This window comes from Aotus nancymaae, unplaced genomic scaffold (genome assembly GCF_030222135.1).
Source record: "Aotus nancymaae isolate 86718 unplaced genomic scaffold, 86718_ANA_hifiasm-v0.15.2.pri h1tg000089l, whole genome shotgun sequence".
Classification (NCBI taxonomy): domain Eukaryota; kingdom Metazoa; phylum Chordata; class Mammalia; order Primates; family Aotidae; genus Aotus; species Aotus nancymaae.
Window position 1 is genome coordinate 1,081,085 of NW_026988504.1, and position 21,840 is coordinate 1,102,924.

The 21,840-nt window shown below is 50.9% G+C and overlaps 1 protein-coding gene across 7 annotated transcripts in view; it reads left to right on the forward strand.

The window, feature by feature from the left end:
- The first annotated feature begins 427 nt into the window (after positions 1-427).
- Positions 428-21,840, forward strand: part of CCDC57 (coiled-coil domain containing 57) — a 141,858-nt gene continuing 120,445 nt past the window's right edge. For all 7 annotated transcript variants that reach the window (XR_010339798.1, XR_010339797.1, XM_064369329.1 and 4 more), the window contains exons 1-6: positions 428-896; positions 6,575-6,925; positions 8,964-9,107; positions 14,671-15,085; positions 16,651-16,759; positions 21,425-21,526. Coding sequence is in view for 5 of the 7 variants with exons in the window: in XM_064369329.1 (XP_064225399.1) it covers positions 14,679-15,085; positions 16,651-16,759; positions 21,425-21,526 (618 nt within the window). In the remaining 2 variants the exon portion in view is untranslated. The remainder of the gene's footprint in view (positions 897-6,574; positions 6,926-8,963; positions 9,108-14,670; positions 15,086-16,650; positions 16,760-21,424; positions 21,527-21,840) is intronic.

Consider the following 21,840-nt stretch of genomic DNA (forward strand, 5'->3'; position numbering starts at 1 on the left):
GGGCCGGACCGGAGACCCCTCGCGGAGGCTGCGGCGGGGCGGGCGCGTTTCCTCGGTCGCCCCCAGGGCGACCTGGGGCGGGGGGTGCTGCCGACCAGGGCCGCGTGGCCCCGGGAGAGTTCGCCGGTTTCGCTCCCAGGCAGCCTCACTGAGGATGAGTTAGAAGAAAAAGTAGGCCGGGCGCGGTGGGTCGCGCCTGTAACCCCAGCACTTCGGGAGGCGAGGCGGGCGGATTGCTTGAGGCCGGGAGTTCGAGACCAGCCTGGCCAATACGGCAAAACCCCGTCTCTACTAAAGCGACAAAAGCCAGGGGTGCTGGCATGCGCCCGCTGTCCCAGCGGCTCGGGAGGCTGGGGCGGGAGAGTCGCTTGAACCCGGGGGGCGGAGGCTGCAATGAGCCCAGAGCGCGCCATTGCACTCCAGCCTGGGCCACAGAGCGAAGCTCCGCCTCAAAACAAAAATTAGACGCAACTTAGAAAAAGGGTACAAAGGCTTCCCCTGCGCCTGTTGCCCGGAGCCCCCAGGCTGCTGACCTCCCGGAGCAGAACCACAGCTCCTTCGGCAACACGCAGACCTCGGCGTTCGCGTTAACATAACGCCACCATCTGCTCTCCAGGATCGCTGGAAATAGACGCTCGCTGCTGCAAAGGAGAATCAGCACTGCGGTGTCTACTTCCCGGGCTAGCCGTGTTGCCTGGAGAGCACAGTGAACAAGGAACGCACACAACTGTGTTCCTTCCGCGTGTGGGGTCGTCCTGACTCCTGTGTGTGATCTCCCTTGGCTGGAGCCACACCTCGCGATCTAAACTAAAACCCGATTGGCTAACAACTTACAACGCATCTCAACAGGTGAAGCCTGGACAGCTGGGACGTGCCTGCGAGCATCTCCAGCACAGGTATCTTGGTTAAAGGACGGGGACATTGAATGTACCACGCGCTTGTGAGCATGGCGTGTCTAACAGCTGCATAGGATAGGGCTTCACACAGTTATTGGCACACTTATTCTTTAGCAAGAGGAAATTTAAAAAGGAACTTTTCTACTTCCCACAAGGATTTATTTTCACTTAGCAGCTAACTCATGGATGACGTTGCTGTGGTCTAGGGTCCGACGATGAGTCTGCTATTTTGTAAAATGCCCCCGGTTTGGGTTTCTCTGATGTTTTCTAGTTACTGCTTTTATATTATGCATTTTTGGCAAGAAAACTTCAAAAGGGCAATTGCGTCCTTCCCAGTGTCTCAGAAGGCACAGGGTGGCCATGGCTGTCGGTGCTAGTGAGGTCCCTGTGACTGAGGTGGTGTCTGCCAAGTGTATCCATAAAGTTAGGGTCCTTCCCTTTGTAAATAATAAGTATCTTGTGGGGAAATATTTCGCGACTATGTAAAGATCTTGTTTCTTTTTTTTTTTTGAGACGGAGTCTCTCTCAGTCACCAGGCTGGAGTTCAGTGTCGCGATCTTGGCTCACTGCAACCTCCATCTCCTGAGTTCAAGCGATTCTGTCTCAGCCTCCTGAGCAGGTGGGATTACTGGTGCCTGCCACCACGCCCAGCTAATTTTTTTTTCTCTATTTTTAGTAAAGACAGGGTTTCATCACGTTGGTCAGGCTAGTGTTGAACTGCTGACCTCAAGTGATCTGCCCGCCTCAGCCCCTCAAAGTGCTGGGATTACAGGCCTGAGCCACAGGCCCTGCAAGATGTTGTTTCTGATCATATTCCTATCACTGATTTTAGCGCCGATGAGTGTTTCCCGAAAATAACTATTAGCGTGCCATTTGTTAAATGATTCTTCTGTTTCCATTACTCCTACAGTTATTAGTTAGGATTCTCCTGTAAGAAAGAACCATCTCTTCTCATAATTTTTCTATTCAGTTGTTAATTTTCGTTAGTATATCTTTTTTTTGGGGATAGAATCTCGCTCTGTCTCCCAAGGCTGCAGTGCAGTGGCATGATCTCGGCTCACTGCAACCTCCGCCTCCTGGGTTCAAGCAATTCTCCTGCCTCAGCCTCCTGAGTAGGCAGGATTACAGGCATCCACCACCATGCCCTGCTAATTTTTGTGTTTTTAGTAGAGATGGGGTTTCATCATCTTGGCCAGGCTGGTCTTGAACTCTTGACCTCAAGTGATCCACCCACCTCAGCCTCCCACAGTGCTGGGAGTACAGCTGTGAGCCACCCTGCCCAGACTATTTTTGTTAGTACGTCTTTTTATTCCATGGATTCTAATCCATTGCTGTCACGTATTTTGTTGCTCACATTGTCCAGATTGAGGTGTTAGGAGCCCCTTCACGTTGGCCTCTCTGTAGCCATCCCAACCTTCTGGAGCATTGTCTTTCTTTCTGGCACCACAGAATTCAGACTCGTCTTGTGCTTGCCTTGACATATCCCAGAATTAGTCATTTCTCCAAGGAGCCCCGGTTCCTTTTAGTTTAGACAGTGGTGTCGGCCAGGCGGGGTGGCTCATGCCTGTAATCCCAGCACTTTGGCAGGCCTAGGCGGGCGGATCATGAGATCAGGAGTTCAAGACCAGACTGACCATCATGGTGAAACCTCGTTTCTACTAAAAAGTACAAAAAATTAGCTGGGCATGGCAGCTCATGCCTGTAATCCCAGCTACTTGGGAGGCTGAAGTAGAAGAATTGCTTGAACCGGAACACGGGAGGTGGAGGTTGCAGTGAGCTGAGATCGAGCCACTGCACTCCAGCCTGAGCTACAGAGCAAGACTCCATGTCAAAAAAAAAAGAAGGTGGTGTTTAGAAACCAAGATCCTGGTGTCAGATAGATATATTGCTATGGATGCCATTTCTTCTTGGCTTTCTTAATGGATACAGCTAGGTTCTCTACACTATACACATATAAATCTATTTCAGTATAACTGTATCTGTGTTTGTATATATTAAACTGTGGCTGGGTGCAGTGTCTCATGCCTGTAATCCTAGCACTTTGGGAAGCTGAGAGGGGAAAATCGCTTGAGGTTGAGGAGTTAGAAACCAGCCTGGCCGGCTGGGCGCAGTGGCTCACGCCTGTAATCCCAGCACTTTGGGAGGCCGAGGTGGGCAGATCACGAGGTCAAGAGATCAAGACCATCCTGGTCAACATGGTGAAACCCCGTCTCTACTAAAAATACAAAAAATTAGCTGGGCATGGTGGCGCGTGCCTATAATCCCAGCTACTCAGGAGGCTGAGGCAGGAGAATTGCCTGAACCCAGGAGGCAAAGGTTGCGGTGAGCCGAGATTGCGCCATTGCACTCCAGCCTGGGTAACAAGAGCGAAACTCCGTCTCAAAAAAATAAATACATAAATAAAAATAAAAAAGAAACCAGGCTGGCCAACAAAGTAAGGCACTCATCTCTATAAAAAATTATAAAATAAATGAGCTGGGCATGGTGGCATGTGCCTGTAGTCCAGCTACTCTGGAGGCTGTGGTGGGAGGACCATCTGAGCCCAGGAGTTTGAGGCTGCAGTGAGCTATAATTGTGCCACTGCACTCCAGCTTGGGTGACAGAGATTTCATCTCAACAAACAACAAACACATACACAAAAAAACCCTGTGGGTTTATTACAAGTTTTTCACTTGTAATCACGTTTGGTTCACTTGTTTCTATTTCATTTTGATTCCTTACTGAGTTTAAGTTTTTTTGTTTTTTGTTTCTGGCATGTGAAACGTGGTTCTAAAAGTCCGCAAAGTCTAAACTCAACTCTCAACTACAAGACTTCTATTTCTCATTTACTCACTTTTTTTTTTTTTTTTTTTGTGACGGAATCTTGCTCTGTTGCCAGGCTGGAGCACACAGTGGTGCAGTCTTGGCTCACTGCAACCTCCGCCTCCCAGGCTCAAGTGATTCTTCCTCCTCAGCCTCCCGAGTAGCTGGGATTACAGGCACCCACCACCACACCCTGCTAAATTTTGTATTTTTAGTAGAGACAGGGTTTCACCATGTTGGCCAAGATGGTCTCGATCTCTTGACCTTGTGATCCGCCCACCTTGGCCTCCCAAAGTGCTGGGATTACAGGCATGAGCCACCGCGCCTGGCCCATTTACTCATTTTCTGGGGCAAGTGCAGATTCAAAGAAAACAGCCCTTCATGTTCCTTCGTGGTGGTGCCCCTCTTCTCCAGGAGGTGTCAGTGACAGAATTAACACCTACTGCCAATCTCTCTTATTTCAGTTTTAAAAAATGGTTTGTGGCTACTCTTTGGCAGACAGTGGAGAAAGTGAAAAAAAGCTTGGGGTCATTTAAAGAGTAGATGAGAGGCTGGGCACAGGGGCTCAAACCTATAAGCAGGGGGAAGGATCGCTTGAGTTATATCTTTTAGATGGGCATTTGAGGCTGTAGTGAGATGTGATCGTGCCATGGCACTCCAGCCTGGGCAACAGAGTAAAACTCTGTCTCAAAAAAAGAAAGAGTGAATGTACTGAAAAAAAAAGGAAGAAAAAAAGAGAAAGAAAAAAAAAGAATGAAGAGGGAGAAAAAGGAAGAGAAAGAGGGAGAGAGAACGGGAATATTGCTTTATTGCCCAGGCTAGAATGTAGTCTAAAAATGGGAATTGAAAACCTCTTTTATGCTAATAATTGTGCTTAACAATGGAAACAGGAAGGAATAAGGGAAGAAAATAACAAACAAGCAGCCAACCAATATTTCATTTAAACCTATGAAATGCTATGCAATTATTGAGGAGTGATTTACTTCCAATTATGTAGTCACTTTTGGAATAGGTGTGATATGGTACTGATAAGAATGTGTGTTTTGTGTATTTGAAGTGGAGAGTTCTATAAATGTTTATTAAGTTTACTTGTTCCAGATCTGAGTTCAAGTCCTGGATATCCTTGTTAATTTTCTGTCTCGTTGATCAGTCTAATATTGACAATGTGATGTTACAGTCTCCCACTATTATTGTGTGGGAGGCTAAGTGTCTTTATAAGTCATTAAGAACTTGTCTTATGTATCTGGGTGCTCCTGTATTGGGTGCGTGTATATTTAGGATCGTTAGCTCTTGTTGCATTGATCCTTTTACCATTATATAATGTCCTTCTTTGCCTCTTTTGATCTTTGTTGTTTTAAGGTCTGTTTTATCAGAGGTGAGAATTGCAACTCCTGCTTTTAATTTATTTATTTATTTTTGCTCTCCGTTTGGTTGGTAAATCTTCCTCTGTCCCTTTGAGTCTTTGTGTATCGTTGCATGTGAGATGGGTCTGGATACAGCGTACCGATGGGTTTTGGCTTTTTATCCAGTTAATAATATATATGAGTTTAATACTGCCATTTTATGCTAGCTGGCTGTTTTGCCCATTAGTTGATGTAAGTGCTTCATTATGTTAATGCTCTTTACTTTTTGATATATTTTTGGAAAGGCTGATACTGGTTGTTCCTTTATATGTATAGTGCTTCTTTCAGAAGCTCTTGTAAAGCTGGCCTGGTGGTGGTGAAATCTCTAAGTACTTGCTTGTTCACAAAGATTTTATTTTTCCTTCGCTTGTGAAGCTTAGTTTGGCTGGATATGAAATTCTGGGTTGAAAGTTCTTTTCTTTAAGGATGTTGAATATTGGCCCCCACTCTTTTCTGGCTTGTAGGGTTTCTGCTGAGAGATCTGCTGTAAGTCAGATAGGCTTCCCTTTGTGGGTAACCTGACCTTTCTCTCTGGCTGCTCTTAGTATTTTCTCCTTCATTTCAACCCTAATGAATCTGACGATTATGTGCCTTGGGGTCGGTCTTCTTGAGGAATATCTTTGTGGTGTTCTCTGTATTACCTAGAGTTGAATATTGTCCTGCCTTACTAGGTTGGGAAAGTTTTCCTGAATAATATCCTGAAGAGTATTTTACAACTTGGATTCATTCTCTTCGTCACATTCAGGTACACCTATCAAATGTAGATTAGGTCTTTTCACATAGTCCCATATTTCTTGGAGACTTTGCTCATTCCTTTTTACCCTTTTTTCTCTAATCTTGACTTCTCGTTTTATTTCATTAAGTTGGTCTTTGACCTCTGATATCCTTTCTTCTGCTTGATCAATTCGACTGTTAAAACTTGTGCATACTTTGCGAAGTTCTCGTGTTGTGTTTTTCAGCTCCATTAATTCACTTATATTCCTCTCTAAATTGTCTATTCTCGTTAGTATTTTGTCAAACCTTTATTCAAAGTTCTTAGTTTCTTTGCATTGGGTTAGAACAAGTTCTTTTAATTCACAGAAGTTTCTTATCATCCACCTTCTGAAGCCTACTTCTGTTAATGGAACACACTCGTTCTCCATCAAGCCTTGATCCCTTGTTGATGAGGAACTGTGATCCCCTGTAGAGGGAGAGGCATTCTGATTTTGGGTATTCTTGGCCTTTTTACGCTGGTTTCTTCCCATCATTGTAAATTTATCCACCTGTCGTCTTTGTGATTACCGACTTTCAAATTAGGTCTCTGAATGGACGTCCAACTTGTTGATTCCCAGCGCCGAAATCTGAGCAATCTACTGCGCCGGCCAAAACAGCGGTGTTAAGATTGATGGTGCTTTTCTGCCCGGGAATCTCTGGTCTAGCTCCCTTCTTGAGTCCGTCCTTCAATCAGCTGAATAGGCGACTCTGTCTTTCCAGAGCTCCAAACAACGTCTGCCAAAAGGGGACCCAGTCCCGCTCACTCTGCACCAAGAACTGCCACGCCGAGGCACTGGCAAAACCACTGTGCCAGCCACAAGTGTCGCGTTGGCGACCCGTGGGGCTCCTCTGCTGGGAATCACCTGGTCCGTGAGCAACAAAAATTCATCTGAAAGTGTGGCGTCTTCTCGTTCTCTGCACTTTCACTGGGAGCTACAATCCCGAGCTGCTAGTGATCAGCCATCTTGGATCTCTCTTCTCGAATGTACTGAATTTTGCCTCCCAGAGGGTTGAGCAGCACTCTCTGGAATCCAACAGAGGCCACAAGAGCTAAATTCAGTACATTTAAAGGTGAGCAGATCACTTGAGGCCAGGAGTTCAAGACTAGCCTGGGCAACATAGTGGAACTCCACCTCTATGAGAAATTAAAAAAAAAAATTTAACTGGGCATGGTGGTGCTTGCTTGTAGTCCCAGCTACTCAGGATGCTGAGATTGAATCCCCTGTCCTGAGTACAAAGTGAGTGAGCCACCCTGGACTTGTCTTCAAGTCCCAGAAAGTGTTTTATAAGTTAAGGGTATTAGGCCAGATGTGGTGGCTCACACCTCTAATCCCAGCACTTTGGGAGGCCAAGGCGGGTGGATCACCTGAGGTCAGAATTTCAAGACCAGCCTGGCCAAGATGGTGAAACCCCGTCTCTACTAAAAATATAAAAATTAGCTGGGTGTGGTGGTGGGTGCCTGTAATCCCAGCTACTCAGGAGACTGAGGCAGAGAATTATTTGAACCTGGGAGGTAGAGGTTGCAGTGAGCCGAGATCATGCCCCTGCACTCCAGCCTGGGCAACAGAGTGAGACTGTCTCAAAAAAAGTTAAGGATATTAAATATATTTATATACGGAGGTCATAAAAATATATATATTTGGGCTAGGCATGATGGCTCATGCCTGTAATCCCAGCACTTTGGGAGGCTGAGACAGGTGAATCACCTGAGGTCAGGAGTTTGAGACCTGCCTGACCAACATGGAGAAACCCCATCACTACTAAAAATACAAAATTAGCCGGGTGTGGTAGTGTATGCATGTAATCCTAGCTACTCGGGAGGCTGAGGCAGGAGAATCGCTTGAACCCGGGAAGCAGAGGTTGTGGTGAGCCAAGATCGCGTCATTGCACTCCAGCCTGGGCAACAAGAGCAAAACTTCATTTCAAAAAATAATATATATATTTCCAGTTAAGTAATAATCAAGCGTTTATTATAAAAGCATTGTTTTACATGTTTAGTCAGCTGAACAGAGTGTGATTAATTCCTCTGTTGCGTCTGTGGACCACGTGGCCCATGGAGTGAGGGTCTGGTAGTCTTGGCGACAGGTGGGATGACTGCATGCTCTTCCCCTGTTCTCCGGGATGCAGTTACTGTAGCAAGCTTGCTGGAGAGATGAGGGCACCCCCAGGGCAAGGCCAGTCCTTCCACAGGGCTCATCAAGCTTGGAGTTTTCTTCATCTCCTGTAGAGCTCCTTTTCAGATGCCTCTGGCGTGCACTTTTTGTCGTGAACCCTCTCCTCTTAAGTATGGCGCCAGCGGATGTGAGGGACTTGGCCATGGGTCCTACTCCCCGCTCTGGCAGTCTCTGGCCCTGTCGTGATTTCTGCTGAGATTTCTCAGTCTTCGCTATCGACAAGCACCAACTCCCAACCCTCCTGCAGGTGGCTCCCTCAGCAGCTGAGGGGCCTGGGGCCGCGTGCTCAGGGCAACCACTGCGGACCAGCATCGGGTTCGGGTGAGTGAGTCCGACGCTCTGGAGCTGCTCCACTCTCCACTGTGTTTGCGGCATCATCTTTAACACCAGCGCACATACGAGCCATCACTGATGACTGTCTTTGTTTTTTCACCAGAGATATATCTTTTTTTTCCCTTCAGATGAAGTTTTGCTCTTGTCGCCCAGGCTGGAGTGCAATGGTGCAGTCTCAGCTCACTGCAACCTCTGCCTCCCAGGTTCAAGTGATTCTCCTGCCTCAGCCTCCCGAGTAGCTAGGATTACTGGTGTCCACCACCATGCCCGGCTAATTTTTGTATTTTTAAGTAGAAATGGGGTTTCACCACGTTGGCCAGGCTGGTCTCAAACTCCTGACCTCATGTGAATTGCACGCTTTGGCCTCCCGAAGTGCCGGGATTACAGGCATGAGCCACCGCACCATGCTGAGGTATATCTTTGAGATGGGGCCTCTGCTGTCTTGTAAGTCACTTTGGGGCCTGCAAGCTGTCCGTGCATGAGTAACCGTGGCTTTCGTGAAGAGTTATTTTCATCTTCCTAAACCCAGAGATTTCCAAGTGCTTTTCAGACTTCACAGGTATTTCGGGAAAACTGAAACTGTTTTTCCTCTACCCTCACAGCACAACAGTCAGCACAGAGGAAGACTTCTGTGACCAAATGTGGTGGGGGAGGGAGTTTCTCACCACCCTGTGAACAGTCAGTTCTGCTGAGTGTCCTTCACTTCAGCCCCAACACTGCCTGCCTGGAGAGAGTCACGCCACAGGGTGAGGGCTCAGTCCCCAAGATGTAACCACCCAATGGGGCCATCTTGCCCACTGCCTAGGCAGAGCTGATTCATCAATTCTCTCTATGGGAATTACCACAGAGAGAGTGAATCATGCAGAGCTGGCTGTGCGGAGAACAGTTTTATTGTGACTCAAATCAGTCTTCCCGAGAATTTGGGGATCAGAGTTTTTAAAGACAACTTGATATGTAGGAGGCTAGTGAGTTGGAGAAGAAAGGGTAGGGAGTTGAAGCTGTCCTCTTGAGTCAGTTCCTTGGTAGGGGCCACAAGATCAGATGAGCCAGTTTGTCAGTCTGGGTGGTGCCGGATGATCCATCCAGCACAGGGTCTGCAAAATATCTCAAGCACAGATTGATCTGAGGTTTTACAATAGTGATGTTATCCCCAGGAACAATTTGTGGAAGGTCAGAATCTTGTAGCCTATAGCTACATGACTCCTAAACCATAATTTCTTTTTCTTTTTGAGACAGGGTCTCACTCTGTCACCTAGGCTGGAGTGCAGTGGCGCTATCATGGTTCACTGCAGCCTCAACCTCACAGGCTCAAGCAGTCCTTCCATCTCAGCCTTCCTGGTAGCTGAGACTACAGGTGTACACCATCACACCCTGGTTAATTTTTGTATTTTTGGTAGAGACAGGGTTTTGCCATGTTGCCCAGGGTGGTCTCGAACTCCTGGGGTCACGTGATCCTGCCTCAGCCTCCCGAAGTTCTGGGACAACAGGGGCCAGCCACCGCACCTGGCCCTAAACCATAATTTCTAATCTTTTGGCTATTTTGTTGTCCTACAAAGGCAGTCTAGTCCCCAGGCAAAAAGGGGGTTTGTTTTGGGAAAGGGGTGTTACTGTCTTTGTTTTAAACTATAAACTAAGTTCCTCCCAAGCTTAGTTTGACCTATACCCAGGAATGAGCAAGCAGAGCTTGGAGGTTAGAAGCAGGATGGAAATGGTTAGGTCAGATCTCTTCCACTGCCTCGGTTATAAGTTTGCAATGGTGGTTTCAAAGACTGCCCTGCCTCTGACACCAGTCTCGAGTCCCAGCCCTGGAACGTCTGACTGACCACTGGGTTCAAGTTGGGTTCCCACAACCCCTCTTTGGGTTCAATTGATTTGCTGAGGTGACTCACAGAACCCAAGGAAACACGTATATTTAACAGTTTATTATAAGGGGTATTACAGAGGCTACAGATGAGAAGATTGGTAGGGTGAGATGTGGGGGAAGGGGCGTGGAGCTTCCTGGAGGACCCCCCACCCCACCTGCCACTCCCCAGGAACCTCTCCAAACCCCGTTCTGTGGATTTTTAGAGAGGCTTCCTGAAGACAGCATTCCTTCCCCCAGGGTGGAGGGCGGGAGCTCTGGGGAGGGTCTTATAACCTACAGTGGAAAGTCAGATGAGAGTGAAGACCTGGGACAGATTCTGTTTTCTGAGGCCTGACACACCCAACATTGTAACAAAAGACCGATGGGGAGATGGGGGTTACGAGCCAGAAACTGTGTGAGAAAACCATGATGTGTCATGATACCACAGCAGGAAAGCCTACATCATCATGATGTGTTACGATACCACAGCAGGGAAGCCTACATCGTCACTGTTAAATCAGCTCAGTATTTTTAAAGTGAGAAAAAGTGACGAGATGCCCACCTGTGCTGTTCCAGTGCCTGCTGGGAGCCGGCCTCCCAACCCCACTGGTTCTCTTGGAAGAGGGTGAACACAGCGAAGCCTGCTTGGCACTGGGTCCCTCCCCTCCCAGGAGGCTTCTGCTGCTCCCCAACCCGGAAGCTTCTTGTGGTCCTTGTTGAAACTAGGTGCTTGTTAGGGACGCCTGCTGGCTGACAGGCAGATTGCATCCAGATGCTGAATCTGTGCTGTTTAAAGCCGATTAATCTTGGCCTTGGGGCTTTGGGGATCATGTGGAGATGGGATTTGTATGGAAGCAGGGCAGGCTGTTCTATGATGAGGTCAGAAGGAAAGCACCGCGCCGGCCGACTTACAGGGCCTTGGTGTGTGGGGCCTGCCATGGGGCCTGAGTGTGATCCACAAAGCAGTGGAGAAGCTGGGCTCCCCCACTGGGTGGTGGGCCAAGTCACTTGCTGTGTGGATTTATCAGGCTGCTCTTCTGTGCAGAGCACAGCGCCCTGGGAGTATGCATCTCACGTAGAGGGGGCAGTGCGTGCCATCTGCCTGGCCTGGCTGCCTGAAGCTTTTGAAAACGGGATGACCCAATGTGTCCTGAGACCTAGTGTGAAGGAACCTCACCAGTGAGGGGAGGCAGGCTGTTTGGGTCTGGAATAGCAGGTGTGCAGGAACTGGCAGATAAAGGCTGCAGGGAGCCGCCGGAGCCACACAGGCTGGGCTCCATCCTTGGTCTGTCTTCTCATACTGTGCCAGGACTCAAAGACCGAGATCAGACTTTATTTAGAAAATGGCCAGGAGTCTTGGGCAGATTTGAGGCCAAATAAGATATCGTGATCAGATTCTTAGGAGACTGCTGGGTGCGGTGGCACGTGCCTGTAGTCCCAGCTACTTGGGAGGCTGAGGCAGGAGGATCTCTTGAGTCCAGGAGTTCCGTGCTGTAGTGTGCTATGCCATTCAGGTGTCCGCACTAAGTTCGGCATCAATATGGTGACCTCCTGGTAGCGGGGGACCACCAGGTTGCCTAAGGAGGGGTGAACTGGCCCAGGTCAGAAACGGAGCAGGTCAAAACTCCTGTGCTGATCAGTAGTGGGATTGCGACTGTGAATAGCCACTGCACTCCAGCCTGGGCAACATAGCAAGACCCCGTCTCTTAAAAAAAAAAGAAAAGAAAAGAAAAGAGAACAGATTCTCAGAAGAGTAACCCCCATGGGTGGCTGTGACCGATGAGCTAAAGAGTCGAGCCCAGTGGCAGAGGGCCTGATACAGGATGGGGCCTCAGGCAGTCCTCAGAGGAGAAGAGGCCCCGAGACCTCACAGACTTCAGATTCTGCGGACTCAGGGGCATCATGCGAAGGATTCTGAGTCATCAAAGATCATAGTGATGTTGCATCATTTAATGTGTATGTGCTAATATTCCGCTGTGCACAGCTGTGTGGGTGGCCTACATGTACGAAATGTTTCAGTCCCCAAGACTGTACCAGACAGTGGGACTTACTACACCCGACACTGGGGCGATGGCCCTGTGCCAGCGTGAGATGGGAGTTAGGATCGCCTTCCTGCAGTGATGTTTGCGTGGAGGTCACAGTGGCTGGAGGAGCCTGCCCTGTGGTTAGGAGGGGCCTTGCAGGCAAGCCCATCCCAGGCTCTGAGGGCACGTGGCAGAAAAACCCTGGGGTCCAGGTGTCCTCAGTGGAAAGGGAAGCCTGGTTCAGCATTTTTGAAAAGATTCCTTTGGCAGCCAAAAAAGTGGGAATGCACAGCAGAGAGGCCAGTTCAGGTCTCTTGTGGTAAGACACGGTGTTGGCCAAGGTATGGGCATGGGGATGGGAGACGGCCAGAAATCAAGGCTCGCTCCATCTAGGAACTGAGGGAGACGAGGAACAGAAGTGTGGGGGAGTGCCGGGATGGTCGGCAGGGACCCTGTTAGCTCTGGCAATGGGTGGACACACAGCAGCTTGGAGGAGCCAGGCCGAGGTGCTGTGATGGGCCTGGGGTGCTCAGCAGGACTGGGCAGGGGTGGGGAGGGCACCTGCATCACAGGAGGTGTGTGGAATGGAGTGAGGCTGTCTTTGCTCTGGAGCCGCATTGGAGAAGCGCTGTCTCAGGACCCCCAGGGAGCCCTGGTACCCTCAGTGGGTGTGTCCTGCTGACCAGCCCTTTCTGGAGGGGCCCATGCATCTTGCAGCCCCTTACCCACCTCCTTCTTATGCTTCATCATGGCTGGTGCTCAGCCTGGCTCTGCCCTTGTGCTCGCTCCCCCTGGGAGTTGGGACTTTGCACAGCCATTGCTGTGCCCTGGGATGGAGAGTGCCCTGAGACAGGTGGGGGCTTCTTTCTGCTCTGGCAGCAGCACCTGGGCCATGTCCCACCAGGACGCAAGTTTGTTCCTATCCCCCAACTGGATGTGGCTCCTTAAGGCCATGCAGTGCCCCATGTGGACACCAGAGAAGAGTTGCTGGGGATTTCTGTGTCCAAATGGAGCTCATACTTGGACCCCTAAAGGGTTGGCGGCAGCCAGGAGCAGCCAGAGGAAGCTTTCTTTTTCAGTAGACCACTCACTGCAGCGTGGAACTCCTGAGTTCAAGTGATCCTCCCACTCGCTGCAGCGTGGAGCTCCTGAGTTTCAGTCCTCATGTAGTCACTTAGCAGCCTTAGTTTTCTCAGCTATGAAATGGACAGAGTGCTGCATTAAAGCTATTTTACAGAACCTAGCTCTTGTAGCTGGGCAAACCATGTTTCCCATCTTTCCTTCCTCTATTTCCTCTGGATTTCTTTTTTTTTTTTTTCCTGAGACAGAGTGTTGCTCTGTCACCAGGCTGGAGCGCAGTGGCACAGTCTCGGCTCACTGCAACCTCCGCCTCCCGGGTTCAAGTGATCCTTCCGCCTCAGCCTCCTGAGTAGCTGGGACTACAGGCACGTGCCACCACACCCAGCTAATTTTTGTATTTTTAGTAGAGACGGGATTTCACCATGTTGGCCAGGATGGTCTCGATCTCTTGACCTCGTGATCCACCTGCCTCGGCCTCCCAAAGTGCTGGGATTACAGACGTGAGCCACCATGCCTGGCCTGGATTTCTTTTTTTAAAAAAATTTTTGCAGCAAACCACATTGCCATGTATGTACCTAGCAACAGTCCTGCATGATCTGCACATGTACCCCAGAACCTAAAGTGCAATAAAATATATATTAAAATTTTTTTTTAATTTTTGGAAACAGAGTCTCACTGTTGCCCCGGCTGGAGTGCAGTAGCACGATCTTGGCTCACTGTAACCTCTGCCTTCTGGATTCAAGTGATCCTCCTGGCTCAGCCTCCTGAGTAGCTGGAACCACAGGCACCCACCACCATGCCCCGCTAATTTTTATATTTTTAGTAGTTGGCCAGGCTGGTCTTGAACTCCTGACCTCAGGTGATCTGCCTTCCAGGCTGGAGTGCAGTGGCATGAGCTGAGATCTCAGCTCACTACAACCTCCATCTCCCAGGTTCAAGCAATTCTCCTGCCTCAGCCTCCCAAGTAGCTGGGATTACAGGCACGTGCCACCACACCCGGCTAATTTTTTTGTATTTTCAGTAGAGACGGGGTTTCACCATGTTAGCCAGGATGGTCTTGATCTCCTGACCTCATGATCCACCTGCCTCGGCCTCCCAAAGTGCTGGGATTACAGACGTGAGACACCGCAAGCCTTATTTTTGTATTTTTAGTAGAGACAAGTTTTTGCCATGTGCTAGGCTGGTCTTGAACTCCTGACCTCAGGTGATCTGCCCGCCTTGGCCTCCGAAAGTGCTGGGATTACAGGTGTGAGCCGCCATGTCCAGCCATGGTGACTGTTGATAGGGAATGGGAGGTGGATATTGTAGAGGGAAAGTTAAGGCCCTAACCGTGTACCCGTACCTGCCTTTTCTTTACTGCAGTGGCCACCATGCTGCCGCTGGGCTCGGGGCCGGCCCTGAACGAGCTACTGCTTCGAAAGGAGGAGGAATGGAGGGCGCTGCAGGCCCGCCACACCCGGCTGCAGGAGGCAGCTCTGCAGGACACACAGAGCCAGCTGCAGGAGGCTCGGGGGAAACTGCGGTGCCTGCAGGAGGACTTCGTCTACAATCTGCAGGTGCTGGAGGAGCGGGACCTTGAGCTGGAGCGCTATGACGCCGCCTTCGCCCAGGCCAGGGAATGGGAGGAGGCCCGGCGGGCGGAGGTGAGCGAGCTCAAGATAGAGGCGGCTAAGCTGAGGCAGGCGCTAGCCAGAGAGGCCAGGAAGGTGGAGGAGCTGCAGCAGCAGCAGCAGCTGGCGTGGCAGGAGCATCGCCTGGAGCTGGAGCGCGTCCACAGGTGAGCCATGACAGACGCGCCTCCTGTGCAGCGCCTGGCGGAGGCCCCGCAGGCCTCCTGCTCTGCCGAGCCGCCTGAATGCTGTCCAGTCTCACTGCCCCTCCTCCTGCTGCTGATTCCAGGGCACAGGAGCTGGTCTGAGTGGCCAAGTGCCTCATGGCCTCTGAACACCTATATGTTGAGTGAATGTGAATCCCATGGATCCAGGAATGCCCTGGCTGTCTTTTTCAGGGTTCTGATACAACTCTGAAATTAATGGAGATTGTTTTAAATATTTGGAATTTAATTTCATTAGTTACAAATTTATATTATCTTAATAACACATAATTGAATTTATAATGATTTTAATATGAAGTCTGTAGTAATTTTAAAACTCAGTGAGCTGACTTAAGGCAAGTCAGCATAAAACCTAAAGTCTTTGTTGTGGAGCCTCTGGTGGGGCCCCTGGAACTCACCCACATGCCTGGTATCCCTTCAGCTCCACTCACCCAGCCATGCTGTGGAGAGTTTGAGGAGACAGGGAGGGAGGAAGGGAGGGAGCATTCTCTGACAAGCTCTTCCGTCCCCCCGCTTTGGAAGCAGTACATATTCATCATAGCACATAGCTGTTAGATGCCCTTCCCCGTGTGATGCGTGTGCACAGACATCAGGAGGAGAGCCGGCTGCATGCTCTGTTTGCACTTCACAGGATCCTGAATATTTTTTCATGTTTTATATATTCTTCTAATATAAGCACCTTTTTTTTTTTGAGATGGACTCTCGTGTCACCCAGGCTGGAGTGCAGTGGCACAATCTTGGCTCACTGCAACCTCCATCTCCCGGGTTCAAGTGATTCTTCCACCTCAGCCTCTGGAGCACCTGGGACTACAGGTGCCTGCCGCCATGCCTGGCTAATTTTTTTTTTTTTTTGAGACAGAGTCTCACTTTGTCACCCAGGCTGGAGTGCAGTGGTACAATCTCAGCTCACTGCAGTCTCTGCTGCCCAGGTTGAAGCAGTTCTCTTGCCTCAGCCTCCCAAGTAGCTGGGTTAACAGGCACCTACTACCACGCCAGGTTAATTTTTGTAATTTTAGTAGAGACAGGGTTTCACCATCTTGGCCAGGCTGGTCTTGAACTCCTCACCTCGTGATCCACCCGCTCAACCTCCCAAAGTGCTGGGATTACAGGTGTGAGCCACCACACCCGGCCTTTTTTTTCCCCTTTTTATATTTTTACTAGAGACAGGGTTTTGCCATGTTGCCCAAGCTGGTCTTGAACTCCTGACCTCAGGTGATCCACTGGCCTCAGCCTTGCAAAGTGCTGGGATTACAGGTGTGAGCCACCACGCCTGGCTGTAAGCAGCTTTTTAAAGCACTTTTTAAAGCCACAGGAGTAAACTGTATATCATAGAAGGTCATTTCTTACAGAAGATGATGCAGTGGAATGTCCAAGTGAAAGCCACTAAGGCAGTCTGTTGTGTCATCTCCAGGACCCAAATAGAGCCTCCCGCGCACACTGCTTCGAAATGTGTATGCCTTTGATAAATATTTGGTATAGCTTTTCTTAATGCCGTTTTATTACTATAGTGACAAGAATGGTGAGATTGACCACCACCGGGAACAATACGAAAATCTCAAATGGAGGCTGGAGAGAAAACTTGAGGAGCTCGACAGTGAGCTTGCTCTGCAGAGACAGGTACAGCCTCTGGGGGTCGGCCCTTCCTGGGCGCTCTCCCCGCCTGCCCACTGTGAAACTGAAATCATGTGGGGTTGAGGAAAAGACAACTGTTGGGCTCATCGCCTGCATTCTCCTTGGGAGTGAAGTGGGGTCACTGGGGCAGACGCCACTCTGGGACGGGCTGCAGGGAAACAGGATGGGATGTCTACATGCAGCCGCCCTGTGTTTCCTTTCCTCATGGATTAGTCAGGGTTCTCCAGGGAAACAAGCAATAGGAGATGTGTAGATTATAGGAGATAAATTGGAGGAACTGACTCATGCAGTTATGGCGGCCATGAAATCCCACAGTTTGCCCTGTGCAAGCTGGCGAACCTGGCAAGCTGGTGGTATAATTCAGTCCAGGTTCAAAGCCCTGAGCACCAGGGAGCCACTGATGTGAGTCCTGGTCCAGTCCTGAAGGCCCAAGACACAGGAGCCCGATGTCCGAGGGCAGGAGAAGGTGAATGTCTTAGCTCAAGCAAAGAGAGCGAATTCACCCTTCCTTACATTTTGTTCCATTCAGGCCCTCAGTGGATTGGATGGTGCCCATCCACACTGAGGAGGAAGGATCATCTTTACTTCGTCTATGAATTCAAACACTAATCTCTTCTGGAAGCACCTTTGCAGAAACTCCCTAAGATAATATTTTACCAGCTATCTGGGCGTTTGCCACAAGAAATTAACAGGCATACCTCAGAATGATGAAACTTTTAAATTTATTTTTAGAAAACGTATAATTTTTAAAACATGAGGTATTTACTGTAGAAAAGAATTTGGAATTCCAATTATGGTAAGTTTGAAAACAGATGCGTCAACTGACAATTGGCAGTCACCAAATTTCTCCTTAGGGGTTCTTGAAACTAAGCCTACACCTCCAAGAGACTCAGCTGTGCTGGGGTTTTGTGGAAGGACATCCAGTAGATTTATATCCAGAGACCACATTCAGAGATGCTGCCACTGTGTGCACACGTGACAAGGGGTTGTGTCTGCGTGTACAGGTGTGATGAGGGGCTGTTTCTGTGCAGGTGCAGGTATATGACAAGGGGTTGTGTCTGCGTGTACAGGTGTGATGAGGGGCTGTGTCTGTGCAGGTGCAGGTATAACGTGGGGCTGCGTCTCGGTAGGTGCAGGAGTCACGAGGGGCTGTGTCTGTGCAGGTGCAGGAGTCACGAGGCGCTGTGTCTGTGCAGGTGCAGGAGTCACGAGGGGCTGTGTCTGTGCAGGTGCAGGAGTCACGAGGGGCTGTGTCTGTGCAGGTGCAGGAGTCAGGAGGGGCTGTGTCTGTGCAGGTGCAGGAGTCAGGAGGGGCTGTGTCTGTGCAGGTGCAGGAGTCACGAGGGGCTGTGTCTGTGCAGGTGCAGGAGTCAGGAGGGGCTGTGTCTGTGCAGGTGCAGGAGTCACGAGGGGCTGTGTCTGTGCAGGTGCAGGAGTCACGAGGGGCTGTGTCTGTGCAGGTGCAGGAGTCAGGAGGGGCTGTGTCTGTGCAGGTGCAGGAGTCAGGAGGGGCTGTGTCTGTGCAGGTGCAGGAGTCACGAGGGGCTGTGTCTGTGCAGGTGCAGGAGTCAGGAGGGGCTGTGTCTGTGCAGGTGCAGGAGTCAGGAGGGGCTGTGTCTGTGCAGGTGCAGGAGTCAGGAGGGGCTGTGTCTGTGCAGGTGCAGGAGTCACGAGGGGCTGTGTCTGTGCAGGTGCAGGAGTCACGAGGGGCTGTGTCTGTGCAGGTGCAGGAGTCACGAGGGGCTGTGTCTGTGCAGGTGCAGGAGTCAGGAGGGGCTGTGTCTGTGCAGGTGCAGGAGTCACGAGGGGCTGTGTCTGTGCAGGTGCAGGAGTCACGAGGGGCTGTGTCTGTGCAGGTGCAGGAGTCACGAGGGGCTGTGTCTGTGCAGGTGCAGGAGTCAGGAGGGGCTGTGTCTGTGCAGGTGCAGGAGTCAGGAGGGGCTGTGTCTGTGCAGGTGCAGGAGTCACGAGGGGCTGTGTCTGTGCAGGTGCAGGAGTCAGGAGGGGCTGTGTCTGCGCAGGTGCAGGAGTCAGGAGGGGCTGTGTCTGTGCAGGTGCAGGAGTCACGAGGGGCTGTGTCTGTGCAGGTGCAGGAGTCAGGAGGGGCTGTGTCTGTGCAGGTGCAGGAGTCACGAGGGGCTGTGTCTGTGCAGGTGCAGGAGTCACGAGGGGCTGTGTCTGTGCAGGTGCAGGAGTCAGGAGGGGCTGTGTCTGCGCAGGTGCAGGAGTCAGGAGGGGCTGTATCTGCGCAGGTGCAGGAGTCAGGAGGGGCTGTGTCTGTGCAGGTGCAGGAGTCACGAGGGGCTGTGTCTGTGCAGGTGCAGGAGTCAGGAGGGGCTGTGTCTGTGCAGGTGCAGGAGTCACGAGGGGCTGTGTCTGTGCAGGTGCAGGAGTCAGGAGGGGCTGTGTCTGCGCAGGTGCAGGAGTCAGGAGGGGCTGTGTCTGTGCAGGTGCAGGAGTCACGAGGGGCTGTGTCTGTGCAGGTGCAGGAGTCAGGAGGGGCTGTGTCTGTGCAGGTGCAGGAGTCAGGAGGGGCTGTGTCTGTGCAGGTGCAGGAGTCCGGAGGGGCTGTGTCTGTGCAGGTGCAGGAGTCACGAGGGGCTGTGTCTGTGCAGGTGCAGGAGTCAGGAGGGGCTGTGTCTGTACAGGTGCAGGAGTCAGGAGGGGCTGTGTCTGTGCAGGTGCAGGAGTCACGAGGGGCTGTGTCTGTGCAGGTGCAGGAGTCACGAGGGGCTGTGTCTGTGCAGGTGCAGGAGTCAGGAGGGGCTGTATCTGTGCAGGTGCAGGAGTCACGAGGGGCTGTGTCTGTGCAGGTGCAGGAGTCAGGAGGGGCTGTGTCTGTGCAGGTGCAGGAGTCACGAGGGGCTGTGTCTGTGCAGGTGCAGGAGTCAGGAGGGGCTGTGTCTGTGCAGGTGCAGGAGTCACGAGGGGCTGTGTCTGTGCAGGTGCAGGAGTCAGGAGGGGCTGTGTCTGTGCAGGTGCAGGAGTCAGGAGGGGCTGTGTCTGTACAGGTGCAGGAGTCACGAGGGGCTGTGTCTGTGCAGGTGCAGGAGTCACGAGGGGCTGTGTCTGTGCAGGTGTCATGAGGGACTTCTATGAAGGTACAGGTGTGACGAGGGGCTGCGTTCCTGCAGGTGCAGGTGTGACGTGGGGCTGCACTGTGCAGGTGTAATAAGTGGCTCTGTCTGTGCAGGTAGATGCAAGTGTTAGGAGAGGCTGTGTCTGCAGGTGTCATGAGGGGCTGCTTCTATGAAGGCGCAGGTGTGACATGGGGCTCTGCTTGTACAGGTGTAATAAGTGGCTCTGACAGTGCAGGTAGGTGCAAGTGTTAGGAGAGGCTGTGTCTACGCAGGTCTCATGAGGGGCTGCCTCTGTGCAGGTGCAGCAGTGATGAAGGGCCTTGTGCAGATATGACAGGGTTTCCTCTCTTGTCCTGTTGGATGTTGGGAGTTTGGTTGTGTTGAGAATTTGCCACAGTCAGGTCAGCAGAGAAGGAGGCCACGCTCATGTCATGATGGCCTCTTGTGTGGACATGCTGTCCAGTTGTGCCTGGAAGTAACTCCCCTTGTTCACAGGTCCCTGAGGCTGCTTCTGAAATGGCCTGGAGAGGACTTTCTCTTGGAATTCTCAGGGACCAAAGAGCTTTGTCAATTATGGGTGGACTTGACTTTCAGAACAGCCAGAGTTCTTTAGGCACGAAGCCAGCATCTAAAATCTGTGGTCAAGAAGAGACCAGTGATGACTTTTGTAAGTAATGAGGCTTTCTCAAGTGGCTCCAGTTCACTTTCAAAGAAGGATTTTGAGGAGCATCCAGCTGTGGGTGGTCCTGCCTAGCAGGTGGGGAGCTCTCAGCAGCGTTTGGGGACAGTGGTGGTTTGAGGCTGGTTGTAGTTGGCGGGACACAGCCATTCTTGTCAGGGTTTCTGGCTGGGCCGTGACTCTGGCTGACTTCTCAGGCTGTCCACGCTGAGCTTCTCAGACTCAGCAGGGCTTGTTCAGGGAGAGCCCTCTCAGATGTGGGGAATATGGATTTTTTAAATCATGTTCAGATAGTAGCCTTGTTTCTGGAAGGAAGGAAACGTGCTGTTTTAATGTAGCAGCGTTGGTTACTATGGGCAATTTTGGCGGCACATATCTAGTGTGGCTTTGGGCAGTCTGATCCTGTATGGGCTCTGGGATGCTGGCACTGGCTGTCGGGAAGCTCTGTTCTGCTGCCGGCATCTCAGCCTTTTAGTTACTAAGCTGGGGTCTGAGATGCTTGTCAGTTTCATGGTTTCCTTTAGTCTGATTTCTTGTATCTTGTTTTGAAAGATCTTTGTGTTTATTATTGTTAGAGGTAGAATTGACTCAATAGAGATGAGGATTTCTTTTTCCTCTCTTTTTTTTTTTTTTTTTTTGTAGAGACAGGGTCTCACTATGTTGCCCAGGCTGGTCTTGAACTCCTGGGCTCAAGCAGTCCTCCCGCCTTAGCCTCTCAGAGTACTGATATTGGTGTCACTGACCCCAACTTCTCTCCTTGACAGTGTGTATGGTCCTTCTCTGTTGACCACTGTGTCCTGCTCACCTCTGGATCCCACCTCCTAGGACATGGGTGGGAGGGTCTTTGCCGGGTTCCCAGTGTTCTTTCACCATGAAACCTGTTTGTTCCAGGAACTGCTGCTGGAGTTTGAATCGAAAATGCAGAAGAGGGAGCACGAATTCCGTCTGCAGGCTGACAACATGAGCAACACAGCCTTGTCCCAGGAGCTCAGGGTAACTGGGGGCACCCTTGGGTCTTGAAGTTTTTTGGTTTTTCCTTGGCCAGGTGAGGTGGCCACATGTGTCATCCCAGCACTTTGGGAGGCCAAGGCAGGAGGATCCCTTGGGCTCAGGAGTTCGAGACCAGTGAGCAGGTGGGCCATGTGGATGCCCTGTGCCCCATGGCAGGGTGGGCACTCCCATCAAAGGTGGGCATTGGGTTCCAGTTCACTTCCGCCTCCAACTGCTGTGTGAGTTGGTCACAGCCCTGGACACCTGCCCGTGGTGGGCATCACAATACGCACATCAGTAGGAAAAGCAAGAGCTGA